This window comes from Sylvia atricapilla, chromosome 7 (assembly GCF_009819655.1).
Source record: "Sylvia atricapilla isolate bSylAtr1 chromosome 7, bSylAtr1.pri, whole genome shotgun sequence".
NCBI classification, from domain to species: domain Eukaryota; kingdom Metazoa; phylum Chordata; class Aves; order Passeriformes; family Sylviidae; genus Sylvia; species Sylvia atricapilla.
Window position 1 is genome coordinate 7,631,387 of NC_089146.1, and position 14,967 is coordinate 7,646,353.

General features: G+C 38.2%; 1 protein-coding gene across 2 annotated transcripts in view; it reads left to right on the forward strand.

Moving 5' to 3' along the window:
• PMS1 (PMS1 homolog 1, mismatch repair system component) overlaps window positions 1–14,967 on the forward strand; it is a 44,573-nt gene that overhangs the window by 20,788 nt on the left and 8,818 nt on the right. Inside the window, exons 6-11 of one of the 2 annotated variants that reach the window (XM_066322522.1) lie at window positions 858–974; window positions 4,680–4,802; window positions 5,927–6,070; window positions 7,262–8,157; window positions 12,181–12,636; window positions 13,177–13,307. In XM_066322522.1, coding sequence (XP_066178619.1) covers window positions 858–974; window positions 4,680–4,802; window positions 5,927–6,070; window positions 7,262–8,157; window positions 12,181–12,636; window positions 13,177–13,307 — 1,867 coding nt within the window. The remainder of the gene's footprint in view (window positions 1–857; window positions 975–4,679; window positions 4,803–5,926; window positions 6,071–7,261; window positions 8,158–12,180; window positions 12,637–13,176; window positions 13,308–14,967) is intronic. The other variant, XR_010743974.1, reaches the window with a different exon arrangement.

Genomic DNA, 14,967 nt, shown 5'->3' on the forward strand with positions numbered 1-14,967 from the left:
AAAGTCAGCAGATTCAGAATTAAATTTGTGACTATTTGGCAGAGAACTTCTAATTAGTGATAGACAAAATTTCACATCCCGAAGTAGCTAATACCTTCTGTATGCATAAGTGGACTTGACAAGTAACTTCTTTTGCAGGTTGTAGTTCATATTGCCTTACTGTATTTATTATCTCTTTGTAATAATATTTCATGACATGTAGCTAATGCAGCAGATGGTCCTTCATCCTTCTAACTTGTACAAAGTTGTCATTGGAGAAATAACTGCTTTCCTAATATATAGTTCCTTAGAAACTGCTTTTCTTTCTAAATGGCAGGCTTGTCATAGACCTAGAGTATCCCAGTGAGAGCTATGGATGGAAAGCTATTAGCTATCAGGTAATAGCCTGATCTGTACCAGAACAACCTCTTTGGTATAGGTAACTTAAGCATTGCAGTGCCCACCTTCAAATATTGACCAGCCTGTGAGAGACGTGTCATAAACCCTCACTTTAACTGCTCAGGAAAAGCACAAAGCCCACTGCTGTATATCTAGGAGGAGAAGTAATGTCTGTATTGATTTGGCTTTAACAGTTGCCCTCAGGTACAGGAGTCCAGAATAGCCACAAAATACGCATGAATACAAGCTTTTCTTAGTTTTCCGATTGCTGTGTGTCTAAATAAATAATATAGTGTGAGAAGACGTGTCAAAAGGTACCATACCGAATCTGTTAACACTGAAAGTTGTGATTTTCAGAGGGTCAAGGTACAGAATGTTACATATACAGTGTGTGTGCAGTTGCATATGCATGTTCATAGACATGACATGAGTTCAACAAATATAATGTCAAAAATTTGACTCTGTGCCATTTGTTTCAGGCAGTTATTTGGCAGAAGACCAGGGTATCAGATCACAAAATGGCCTGTATGTCAGTTCTGGGAACAGCCGTTATGAGCAGTATGGTACCTTTTCAACACTGCTGCGAATATCCTGAGGTGAGTTTAAACTTCCTTCTCCCAGATTCACTTCAGATCTGTCAACCAAGAGAGCTGAAGAATATTCAAAAAGAAGGAGACTTGGAAAAAGAAAATGCATCTCCCGATTGACATCTGATTAATGCATTTGATTCTATTACTGTCCTCTCCGTAAAATTAATTGGTTTGGTGATTGAAAATCCACTCCAAGAATCATCTCGTCAGGACTCATGTGGCACTGATCAGATGGCAGTAAAAACAGTTGTGATGACAAATGCAGAATTGCTGATTGCTCAGAGCTGTCTTAGTTGGGATTCCTGGCCCATAGGCAGGTTGTGCTCTGATTAATATCTAAGCATTTAGATGGTTCTCATCTTCGTGGCCTCTTAGCCTTGTATTCTAAAGAGTATCCTTTCAGTTTCAGTGGGGGGCACCTGAACAGCTGAAGTAACACTTATTTAGAAGAGCAAGTTATGCAGATTTCCACCAAACATGTATTTCAGCAAAACACTTTCTAGTTTCCAAAAAAATTCTGTGTTCTTGGCTTCTTTTGCCACTACTGAAAAGGAGGGAATTCCCCATGATACCCTCCTTTGTCGAATGTTTTCAGAAGTGTTTTACTCTGCTTCCATTTTTGTTGGAGACATTTTTGTTAAAGGGGAATCTTGCTGCCTTGGAACCTTCTAAGCTGAATTTTCCTGTATCACATAGTAATAAACCTAGACAGGATGAGATGAATCATTGTAAAGTCACAATGGCTCTTAGACACAACTTACCAATGCTGCATTCAGCATGGTGCTTAATAATATTATTCAGACTTTAAAGTCTCACTGTTTATATGTACAGCTTAATAATAGCATTATTCAGACTTAAATGTTGAGTTTGCCAGAATGCTTTTATACATGCAGTAAAATGAGGGGGAGCAAAGCAAAGTCACTTCGTGTACTTTACAAAGTTTAGTTGTTTATGTCTGAACAGAACATCCAGAGCTATTCTTACCTGAATGCAGCTTAGATGTGCCCCCAGGATAAGTGCAGGGGGCTCCAAAGGGAAGATAAGGGGGTATTTAGAAGGGACTAGCTTGGAGGAGGCACTTAGGTTCTCACATTACTTCTCTGCTATATCGTGAGGCATCCATATTCCTTGAATAGAAGTTGGGGAACATTCCATCTCTCTCTCTGTCTCTAAATAGTGTGTAAAATACCATGTGCATCATTTATAGGTGTATGAGTGATCCATGCATAATGTGGACGTTCAGAAACTGTGGACATTTCTAAACTAGGCAGCCAAACACTACGAAGTGACAGAGTTAAATTGCCTGTGTAATAATTTTTTCCTCCCTTGTGTGCAGGTATTGGAACAGGTATTTATGGGCAAGGCATGTACTGCTTTTTTCCTTCCTACTCGGTCTTGTGTCTCATTTGCTCTAGAGACCAGAGAGTAGCTCTAATTCTTTTAGCTCCTGCTTGTTCATTGTGTAGCTTCATGCTCCTCTGCTGCAAAGTCTACTCTGAAGACAAAACTAATCTTGCTCTTTCTTACTGTGGAGTTAAAACCTCTTCAGCAAGTGATCAGGGGTTTTAAAGACTGGCCTTCTTGGAAGCATCTCCATTATGGAGATGGAGGAAACAGGAACACATTTCAGATTAGCTTTGAAGCTTGCAAACTTAGGAGCTATTTGTAAAATAAAAAGAAAACTGAGAAAATAAATAACTGACACAACTTTCTACAAGTACAAGACAGTACTTACACTTTTTGGATCCCCTGTCTTGTAAATGGATAGATTTATTTGGGCTGAAAACTTTCACACAGGAAATTTTCCTGGTGGCTTCTTTTCTTACAGAGGGTAAGTTTAGCAGCTACATGTGCCACTGGGAGAAAGATAAATTTAAAAGAATGGCATTCTGCTGTCCACCCATCACAGATATATTTTAATGCATATATAAGCAGTGGTTTTTCTTAAAGTATTAATTTTGAAAACAGTTGATCTAGTATGAAATCAAAGTTTCATTAATATTTTTCAGTCTCTGTAATTTTGTCTTCATACTTCATATACTTTCATATATGAAAATTCAATTAAGACTAGTATTATAAATTGTAGGTAACTTTTAATGAGCATACTGATATTCTACATGGCTGTAAATAGTAACAGCAGTGAGCCGTTTCTAAATCTGGCAGCTTGTTAAATGGGTTATTTAGAGACTTTTGGTTTTGCTTTAATGTTTTCTGTATATAAAAATATTGTTTGAAGTGAGAGACTTGTACAAATATTTGTGAATTAGAGCATGAAGCGTAGAGAAGGAACACTGAGGGAGGATGTGCTAAAGTTGCAGAATAAAATCTAGAAGTGCTGCATGTTGTTTTCTGATAATCATCCAACAGATACTTGACACCTCTTTAATTTGACCAGTGGTGTTTGGTTCTGTGCAACGTTGCTGACCAGAACACGCCAGCTTTAGCACAGAATGCTTGGTACAAGGTCAAGAGGGAATAAGGGAGCACATGAGCACATAGCTGCATGACGTAGATGAATGGGAAGGATAGGCCAAATCCCATGGATCTTAAATTCCATTTCAAATGCATGATAATTTGGATTTTAGCAAATACAAGGGGTTCTGCCAAAAGCAGAGCTTATGAGGACTCATTTCTGTGTTCAGTGATCCACCCTGCTACCAGAACATTCTCCAGACTTACTCATATCTCCAAAATCTCCATCTTGATGCTGCCCCAGTGTTCTTTCACCTGTTAGTTTGGGCATGTGGTGGAGGGCAATGTGTGGGGCAGGATGTGGGCTGCTCAGGATGTCAGTTCTTGCATTCTGCTGGTTCCTGGCTTTTGGAAAGTTACAATTGCCTTTTCTTTAGTAAGGTCATTATCTTGAGGCTGTTCTCTCCAAGCAGCTGTCAGTTATCACAGGAATTGTGGAAAGACATCTTTGGGATTTCTGTTTCTTTATCAGATTGATTTGAAATCCATCCAACAGTTTGCAAGTTGCTTAGTGGGGAGAGGGGGAAGAGATGGGATGAGCAGCACGTGTCATCGACCTTATTTTGACCTGAAAAACCTGTTAAAGAGTCTTAACAGAAAAATCCTAAAACTTGGAGTTCATGTTAGGTACACAAATCATGTGTTGTTTCCAAGGCTCCTTGGCAGTGCTCTGCTCACAGGTTCTGCTGCAGCCTGTGAATCGTGGGTGCTCAGCACTCTTGAGAGTCAGATGATTTGGATACAGGTGGCGTAGGTAAATTTAGGTGCCCTGAATAAATGCCCTCTGACAGGCTATTTAAGGTGCTCTGTATGTAGAAAGGGAGGGATTGTGTTTTGGGCTTTCCCTTTAGGGGTGGTTCTCTGCTGCCCTGGCCAGGTTGAGCAGCAACCTGTGTGCCTTTGGATAGGGCTTTTACACTGGCAACCCCACAGTCAGCAAGCCAAGAGCTGCTGGCCTGGCTCTCCACAGCTTCAGCTCCAGGCAGCATCCTGCTGCAACCAGCAGTCCAAATGGGAAATATGTCAATAAATTGATCAAGGGAAATAGACACAAACCCATCTTTCTCAGCCTCTTTTTTTTCCTCTAACTGCCTTTATCTTTGTATATTGTAACTGTCAGGAAGCTGTGCATGCATTTGAATGACTCCTGTACAGTTTTGTTTTACTATCTCACCTCTGTAAAAAAACGTTTGGGATTCTTTAAAAGACTTTTGCACTGTGTTTGTTTTATCCTTGCAGATAAATCTTTCTGGATTTCTCCCAAAAGCTGAGTCAGACAGTTCTTTGACAAGCCTTTCAAGTTCAGAAAGGAGTTTCATTTTTATAAATAATCGTCCAGTTCTTCAGAAGGAAATACTGAAGGTAACATCCTCTAGCTTTTAATTCAAGGAATAGAAATGCGATTTCTTTGAGGACAGAGACACCTAAACAACTTACAACCTTTTTCCACCCATGAAATAATTGAGAGTATTATAGGTGGAAATACTAGCATTTGCAACAGAAAGCCCTTCCACAAGTCTGACACTGCTGGTGCCTCAGTTCTATTCTATTTGCTGCAGTCAGACCACAGAGCTTGAGGTTGTGGTTTTGACTGTTCAACAAAATTAATTTCAGATGCTCTATGCGAGACACCAGAATAATTGATTCTTTGTATTAGCCTGTAGAATTTAGCTGTGCAATTTCCCATAAGGGAGCTTCATGCAGTTTCTTATAAGAGAATTCTTCTGTATAAAAGTTTTGATTTTGTCTCACCTTCCAGCTGTGGGCTTATCAAGCAAACACCCATGCTTTCCCTTTAAATTTGTGTGTGCATTAGGTAGAAATGAAAGTGATAGTGCAGCAGCATAGGCTACAGCTAGGCAGAATTTGATACTCTTGGGTTTCTCTCACTACTGAACCTTGCAGCACTTCACTTGGAGCAGCCTTGCTGTCCTAATCCTTGTCATTGCCAGGGAAGAAAATCATGCTCATGCCAGAGTGTTCCTGCAGGTTTTAAAGTGGACACAATAGTTGTTCTCAATTGGCAGGCAAAGCTTTATAGATGTAAACCCTGAACTTATGTTGGTAGGTTAAGTGCTGAGTAAGGGTACTCCATCTCTGTGCATTATTTGATGTGCCTGGTTCTTCTGAGAGTTCAAAGCTTAGCTTGAATACCATGACAGAGATGATTCGTTAATGAGAGCAGGGAAGCCTGGATTCAAGGTGGGATTCAGCATACAAAGTAAAAATACAGTGCCCTGCATGGAGAATAGGTTATATACCACTTTTACCTCCATGCTACAAAGGCATGGAAGGTACCAGGAACTGCCCTTTTGGTGATTATTCTGCCATACGTGTATTTGAGGACCTTTTAAGCATGTCTTTAACTTCAAAAACCAACAAAACTAGCAAACCAGTTATGCTTTTATAATGTCAGATTTTGTTTCTCTGCATTTTTGTCTATTTTCTTGCCTTTACTGACGTCTCTTTATTAAATCAAACTCTAGTTAATTCGACAATACTACAGTCAGGTGACACAAAAGGACTGTACTCGTTTATATCCTGTTTTCTTTTTGAGTATTACTGTACCTGCCTCTGCTGTGGATGTGAATATAACACCTGATAAAACACAAGTTTTGCTGCATGATAAGGTAATTAAGGTTTTACTGTGTTTTTGAGTTGTCAGTCTTTATATAAGCATAATAAGGGCCTTGGGACTACCAGAATGTTCAAACATTAACACTGTCACTGGGTTTGGGGGGTTTTTTTAGTTACATGACAGCTTGCCTTTGTCGGAGCACTGTTTTGATCAAAAAATACTGAACAGGCTGACTGGGGGATTTTTCAAATTTAGTTTCCCAGTTAATTTAAAAGATTTTGATGCTGTCAGATATATATGCATGTACCACTTTGGTTTCAAATGGCTTTACAGTGAAAGAAGCTAAGTGGAATTGCATTGTGGCCACATATAAACCTCATGCTTAACTTCATATTTAAACCAAGTAATCACTATTTAAACACCACCATTAAGGTGAGGGCAGGCAGGAGGGGAGTTACTTTTTATCAAAGCACTGTATATTATGTGTATAGGTTGTTAATGGCATTAATTAAGTGCCACAGAAATTAGAAAGATTGCATTGATGGTTATTAATATGCTTATTCAAAGTCAATATAGGTAGTCACGCCAGTCCTCTTCTTCAAAAAACCTGTATTTGTCTGTGTTACTCTGTAAATGTACTGCCTCTTAAGGGTCACTTCTGAATATTAATACAGCATTTTTACATTGGACCTGGTTTTCCTTTGGCATGAGAAAAAGGGTTGGAGGTTATTTTCTTGTCTTTTTTTTTCTTTTTTAGATTTAATTTTTAGGGTATTGGGTTTTTTATCTTGCTCATTTCCATCACTTGGTACAAAGTTGGTTTGGAAACATGCGCTATAAAAGCACCTACACAAGCACACTCACATGAAATTGGATGTTACTGATGCACCTGTTTTGGCTGTAAACTTCTAACTCCATATTAGATAGCAATAACTGTGCCTGATACTGGTTTAGGAAGTCAAAACCCTTTTATGAAGAAAGCATTTCATTGGTTTTGTGATATCAGAGTAAACTAGTGAAGCCAGAATACATGTCACAAAACATCTGAGGCTGAAAGTGTCCAGTCCAGAGTCTTTTGGAATGTGTGAACAACTGAAATGCAATAATATGCCCAGATTATTCTAAAAATTATTCTAAATAAGAGCACTTTGCATATTGTTCTGTATTCTTGGTATCTGGCAGTCACATTTTCAGGTGCACTTGTGTGTGTATATTTTCTTCCTTTTTTTTATTTTTTTTCCAGGAATCTGTCTTACTTGCAGTTGAAAATGTGTTGAAATCACTGTATGGGCCACTACCTGCTGCAGTCCCTGGTGAAAGTAATAAAACAGATGTTACCTCAGAAGACACGTTTGTTCACAGAACAGACCAAACAGATGTGGCTCATAATGAGATGGGACCATCTGGAAATGATGAGCTACATGCTCATACTTCATTCCTTTCACTCAGCAGTGATGTGCAAAACTGTCAAGCAGGAAAAAACGCTGAGATCTGCTTAAATCATCAGACATTTAGTGGTGATAATGTACGCAGTCGCCTGGACAAAAGAGAGGTTTCTAGGAGTGATGCCTTTCCAGACAGTTCCTTAAATTTATTGCGTGAGGAGGAACAGAATGGACAGAATATGGCTGATACTCAAAGTAAGAGTGTTCCTGTGGACCCTGAGTCTAAAAAAGCCCATGAGCATCTGTTGAGTTCTGATAATATTGACAAAATAGATAAAAATGAGGAAGCCTTAGTCCCTAAGGACTTACCTGAAATCTCTGCTGATAGTTGGAGTACGGGAAGTGCATTTAAAGACAGTCTAGGAGACAAGCTGGAACCTGTTAAAATTTTGATTCCTGAAGTTGGAGGGGCAACTAAAAAGCAAAATGAATACACAGGTGAAAAAAGCAGTGATTCACAAAGCTCAAATCAAAGCATAAAGAAAAAAAATCTGATAAGTGAAAAATTTGGACATGTGACAGCTTATGACTTAATTAATAGCAGAATAATAAAGAAACCAAAGTCTGCGTTTGAATTTTTCACACATGAATGTCGTCCAAAATTGATAAATGATAATCCAAAGACCAGCATGAATGACATCCTGCTGACAATTGAAGAGCAGTGGAAGAATTTGAATGAAGAGGAAAAACAGAAGTAAGTTCAGGCTGTGTCTTGCTTCTGAATCTGGAAGCTACCAAAGAGTCACTTGCAATGAGTTTAAAAAATTGCTATGTTCCAGTTATTTATGAAAAAATAGATAATGATTTTTGACTTCTCAAGATCAGAATCAGTGTTGTGAGTTGTTGTGTTTTGCTGTGTGCAGTTGTGCACTGCTGGTTGGAATTACTCATTTTGCCCCTGTGCTGTGCAGCAGTTAGATTAGGGACAGCAGTAGTTTTGCTGAATAGTTATTTAAGATAACAGGCAGGAAAGTGGCTGTTTAAATCCTACAAACTTCTAGGGGCAGCCTTTACTGTATCACTCCCAGTGCAGTGTCCTTGAAAACCAGCATGGTGATGGATGAGGCACTGTAGAGTTATTCAGAGGTTTTTCAGCTTTCATTACTATGAAGTGAGAATTCTCTCTTGGGAACTTTGGTACTCGAACACTGGATAAATTCCATTCCTCTAAATTTCATTTGTATCCCAACCTAGGCTACCTCAGAATTTTATTTGCAAAACCCAGTCAAATGATACAAAGAATTACTTGTTCAGCTGAACAAGTAATTACCTGAACAAAGAATTACCTGAACAGCTATTCCAGTGCTGGTTGACTGTAGCACAATCTAAATTTTAATCTGTTTCAAACAAGACCAAATCTCTTCCTAGGTTGCAACCATAATAGCTAAATTCCATCTTTTTCTAAAATGAATTGTTAGTAAGGTTTTGAAATTCATCTGAAAGAAATAGTTTAATAAGACATCTGCATTGTTCTGAATATCAGCTATGTCAGAGTTAAGTGTAAACTTTTCACCTAGCTTCTGGTTTACCTAATTTCAAGTTTACTATGCAAGCAACATGCCATGGTCATAAACCCATACATGTAAGAAGGTGTTTTGTCCATCTCTGCATAAGCAGAAATATTAATATAATAGTAGAAATCTACTCCAATTATATTAATGCTTTTAATGAAATGAAACAAAAGGTTCTGCCAGCTGTTTCAGAAAATTTTAATTTGCTCTACTTTAGCTTTTGAGATTTCATGGTTGCTTTCCTGGCACAACTGTTATGTTAAAGAGTGTGCCTACAGATTAACTTTGCATTAGTTCAGGAAGGTGACCTCTCTGGTAATCAAGTTTTCCTTATATGTAGGATTGAATGCAGTAGATTATACACAGTGTATATATATTTTTTCCTTATATGTAAGATTGAATCCCATGGCTGTTGAAGGAAATGAAGAATTCATCACTAGTTGTATCTACAGATAACAGCTTTGGTTTACCTTTCCACATTTATGATCTTGAAATTGCCTCAGAGAATAGCAAATAGGAATTGAAACACAGACATATAAAATAGAAACACAGACAACTTTTCCTGCAGAGCAGCCACATCCAGAAGGACTTGTGGCAGAGAGCACAAGTCTTGCCTCCAGGTACTCTGGGTAAATTGGGCCACCTAGAGGTAACAACAAACGTAAATACATCAGGGCAGCCGAGTCCCACAGCTCTGCTTCATGCATCCTTGCTGGCACAACCCCACAATTCCCGGGCTCCACTCCTCCATCCTTCTGTGATAAACTCCTGCCTTGTGCAATGGGTGTGCATGCTTTCAGCATCTCTGTTTCTCTCTGTGGCCCCTCCATCGGGTCTAAATTAATTTAAATCCCTTTTGGGAGTAGTACAAGCACCAGATGTCTTGTAGTGACACAGGATGGCCTTTTCAAAACAAGCCAGCATTTATTACACAACCGGAATGTCAAATGTTACGGTCTTTAGGTTATAATAGAGGAGGAGAGCTCCGTGCATGTCCATGCTGGCAGCATCACATATCCCCCTGCTTTGCAAAGGATTTCATTCCTTGCACTCACTCAGTTCTTGCTTAATAGAGCTTGCATGTGTTCCTGGCCTTAATGTTTCCTGCCCATCAGGCTCAGGTAGGAGTGGGAGAAATCCCTCCAAGTGCCATAAACAGTGGCAGGAGTAGTTACCCTGAAGGTGTAGGAAAGGTTCAAAGTTACACACGTTGTCATGGAACTAACAAATCACCTTGTCAGCACTCTGCAGTAAATTTTCACGAGTAGATTTGTACCTTGGGAGAAACATTTTTTTCAGGTAGCATGGTCTTTGCTGTCAGAGTTTGCAACAAATACTCAAATTCAGATTATTTGTCTTATAGGGGCTGAGAGATATATATTAAAAGGGCTTTTTTAGTATGCTGGTTATTTTGTTTGAGTTTACATTGCAAGGGGGAAAGAATATATCATGGGTCCATTTTTCTAGTTAAACCAAAGCTGCCTTTGAAACTAGTCTTCATTCCAGTGTTCCACTCTCTGCTTAGATCCAGTTTTGCAAATTTTCTTGACTTTAGGTTTTGTAGCATCAGAAAAAGATCCTGAATTTGCAGTCTTAATTCATAAAGCAGAGAAATGCTGTTCTTGTAGCACTTGTTGATTATATATATCCTCTGTGGAAGGATTTTCAGAAAGGCAGAGGTATTCCCCCACAGTTTGTAAATCTGCAGTTTTTCTTTGGTTCTGGGCAAATCACTGAAACTGATGTGTATGAATTGGGAAGATGCTCACAATCAAAGTTGGTAAGACTAGAATTTTTTTGTGGTAGCCTAAACTGACAGGCATGTTGGACTTAGTTTGAAAATGCTTTCATTTTAGATTATCAGTGATCACTGAAGGCTCACTTCTCATACTTAAGTGTTTTTCTGCATCACAGTTAGGTCTAGTCAAAACAAAGTATTTATCGATCTGGTCAAAGCTGTAAATGAATTTGGGATTAAAAAAATTCTGTTCAAGTGATTTCATCCATTCATTTTAAAAGGAGCAGATGTTTTTTATCTTAATGTTTGCTCCGTATTTTCTAGGACGTGATTTATTGCAAGAAACTATTTAAGCTGACTTTTTTAGTTAACTAAATATTGGTACCATATGTGAATGCTAGCACATCATAATTAATTGCAAATGGTGACCCTTTTGTTGACCTTAATTTTCCAGCGTGCATACACATAATTGAATCAAACTGTTCCAGCAAGTAGCAATAAATAAATATGACCAGCTAAAACACTTATTTCCAATACTAACATATGATAGTACTACTTTTTTTTGGTTTTGTTTTAATTGAAGATTAGACTGGTTTGAATTACCTTGTAGAATTCAGAATATCAAATAAGAGCAAAAAGATGGAGTTCAACAAATCAAACCCTTTGCTTTCAGAAAAATAAAATTCATATGCAGTAGATAAGCATAAACCTGGGACCTATAACAGTTTAGTTATCTCCCTGACATTTATAAACTCATTAAGAATCCATTCATATTTTAGAGGTTTAATGTGTAGTAATGTTTTAGCCATTTAGATGGCATTTAGGAGTAGTTTTTTATTGACTGTTTTTGAAAAATGTAAGACTGATTATTGCTTTCAGAATTCTGTGATAATCGCACATATTCTGTATTCTTACACTTTATATGGCTAATTTTAGGCCATTTGAAATCAAATACACTTTTATTAAGTAAGACCTGGGCCTTGGGAATTTATTCCAACTCTAAAGTCCTGCCAGCCCGATGACGTCCCCTGCAAGGCTGTAGAGCTCTAGAAGCTTAAACTGCTTTGTGAATTGAGCTGCATATGCCTGTGACAAAAAAACTCCTTCCAAAACACTGTATTTAATTGCAAATTAAACAAGGGACTGAGGTGAAAAGAACCTTGCTGTAGATCTTTATATGATGTGCTCTGTTCCTTACAGTAATAGGTCTTCCCCCTTACAGTAACTGAGATTTTGCTGGCTGTCTTGAAGGAAAGTTTCCAGCTTTTGTTCAAAGTGTGTTGTAATAAAGGCGCAGTCACCACCTCCATCACAGTGAGCAGCATAATTATGTGGGTACTTGAATGGACCATGTATGTGATTCTTGGCTGTTGAATTGGTTATCTTTCCTTCTGCTTTAGTGTGTTTGGGGTTGGGGTCTGGAGCTTTTTTTATCTGCTGATGTTACTGATTTGTTTTCTCCTTTAAGTTATGAAATGAAAGCCACTAAGGACCAGGAGCGGTACAACAGAGAGGTCAAGAAAGCCAGTGCACAGCCAATGCACCGACCAGCAAAGGAGGCAGACAAACACAAACCCAAGCTGAAGAGTTCTGCATCTGACCAGCAGAAGCTTGACAAGATATTTCACAACCAGATTGAAAAGAAGGGGAAAGTGGAGCAGCCTGTGAAAATCGTGACAGTGCCTTTTTCTTTGAGTTGCTGTAGACGTCACCTTCAGAGACAAGCGAGAAATGTTTCAGATGAGCAGGAGCTTTTCCTTATCCGTCGTCAGAGTTTTCCTGATGTCTGGATACTTGCTACTGAAAAAAATGTAAAGTTGCTGAATCCATACAGATTGGAGGAGGCCCTGCTCTGTAAGAGATTATTGGTGAACCATAAGCTTCCAGTAGAGAGACTGGACAATCCAATTGTTTTAACAGACAGGTATAGTACTATTGAGCAAAATCGTGTATGTTACTTGAAACATCATTTGATAATTATTTACAGTAAACTCTGGCAAGGCCCAGTTTGTTAATGCTGTGCTTATTTGTGCAGTCACTTATCTATTAAAACAGATGTTTGGGTTTTATACTTCATCTTGAAGTAATGAGCACACTTGATCTTATTCTAGTTGAAGTAAGTATGATTTTTGACCAGTTTCATTGGTAGTGCAGAAAATATAAATTTCCTCCCCCAGAAGAAAACTAAATGCTCCACATTTTCATAACTTCACTGTAGCTGACTTTCTCCCAAGAATTAGGAAATGGCTGATGGAATTATTACTGTATGGCTAAGTTCAGTCTCTCACTAAGAGAAGTGAGTAGTTCTCATTTTGTTTCTTTAAACAAACTGCTTTTCAAAAATACTTATAAAAATCTTGGTCACTCCTTATCACTTGCTACCGTTTTCTGTGGTTTTTGCACACTTGTAATTTTCACATAAGGAATGTTGATTTTTAACACTTCGGGGATATTTTTTTTCCAGTCTTATTGGTGGATCTCAGTATATGGCTGCTCTTTATAAAATGCAGAAGAATTACCAGAGTTTCCATGGATCAGGTTATTTGTCAGATCCAAGGCTTGTAGCAAATGGATTCCAGATAAAAGTGATAGAAGGTATGATGGTTTTAAAATCTATTAGTTGCACTGGAGCATGTTTCTTATTTAATTTAATTCCTTTTTAATTTAATTCCTGTTCCCATTTAATGATTGAAATTATTGTTAATGTGGATCATGTTATTCTGCATCACCTTCTCTTTTAAAACACTAGAATTCTGCTTTCCCTAACGCTGAAATTTTGTTTCTTGGGAAAGAATGCAATCTGCAGTCTTTCACACAAACCATTGAGTAATGGAAACTGATGACTGAACAGAAAACTTTAACAGTATTTCAAAAAATGCTCTGATGTCCATGTTTTCCTTACTGCTTTCTTCTTTTCTCAAAATGTTCAATGCCTATATCATTAATTCCCATTCTGACATAATTTAGATTAAACTAAAAATTCCTTAGCCCAGGCACCTTCTGCAAGTTAGCTGACGACTACTGTATTGCTGAGCAGTTGAGGAGGTTCAGTAAGGAGCTGGATCCTGGTTAGTGTTGTGCTTTTCTATTAGAATTGCAACCTAGAGCCCAAAGGGGCCAGCAAAGACATGGTCAAAGGATCACCACACCTTTTCTCAGAGTTTGATCTGAATATATTTTGAAGGAGTATACTTCTCAGTATTTTAGTATACTCTCTGTTGATCACAGAATAAATACTTTTCATGTAAGATTCTTTTACTTTGTCAAGAGAGCTCAAATGTTTTTACATCTTTCTGAAGAACGATTTCTAGGGATGTGTTGGAAACACAGGGGTTGACCCAGTGTTGGTTCTGCAAATCACAAATTCTATAGCAGAATTCTAAGAAAAGCAAACGTCTTTGGGGGTAGCACCTAGCTGACAGCTCAGGGAAAAGATTGGCCATAAGAGCTGTTAGAAATGCTATAGCTTCATGTGTTACAGATCCCCACATATGTACAGTGATGACAGATGTACTGTAACATATGGGATCTTTTAAGGGTAGGTACAAAAAGGGGATATAGACCAACTCCTTCACTCTGAGGCTGGCTCTTGTGAAGAGCAGAGCCAAAGCTGTTTTCCTTACTAAGTCATGCACAGCAGCGACTTGACTAAGTCTCTACAAAAATACCAACACCTTAGTAGAAGAGGTGTTGGTAATAATCATGATAATAATCATGGAATGAATGAATAGGGAAATGAAGCATGTACTGTAAGAGGCAGCTCTTCCATGGTTTGTTCAGATAAGCAGATCAAAAGCTGAGGAGGTGTATGATACGTCCCTAGGCAAATATGGAAAGAGGGATTGTGGCTTAGCAGTTTTGCTCACCAACTTTTTTTTTTACCTCCTGATTTTCTAAGTTTGCTCAAAATCTAGTTAGTGTAAACTAGATGTGAATAAATTGAATGTGAAAATTTGAAGACAATTAGTTTTTTATCCTGAGTGAAGAGTTTACTTTCTAGTTTATTTCTAAGCAACAAAAAAGAGTTTTTGACCAATCTTGTAGTACTGCAGATGTGTCATGGTTTAACCTCAGCCAGCAGCTCAGCCCCACACAGCCACTCATTCACTCCCCACTCAGTGGGATAGGGAAGAGAATTTGAAGGGTAGAAGTGAGAAAACTTGTGGGTTGGCTTATAAATACAGTTTAACAGGTAAAGCAGAAGTTGTGTACAGAAATGAAATTTAAAAAGGGATTATTTCAGTGTTTCCCTTGG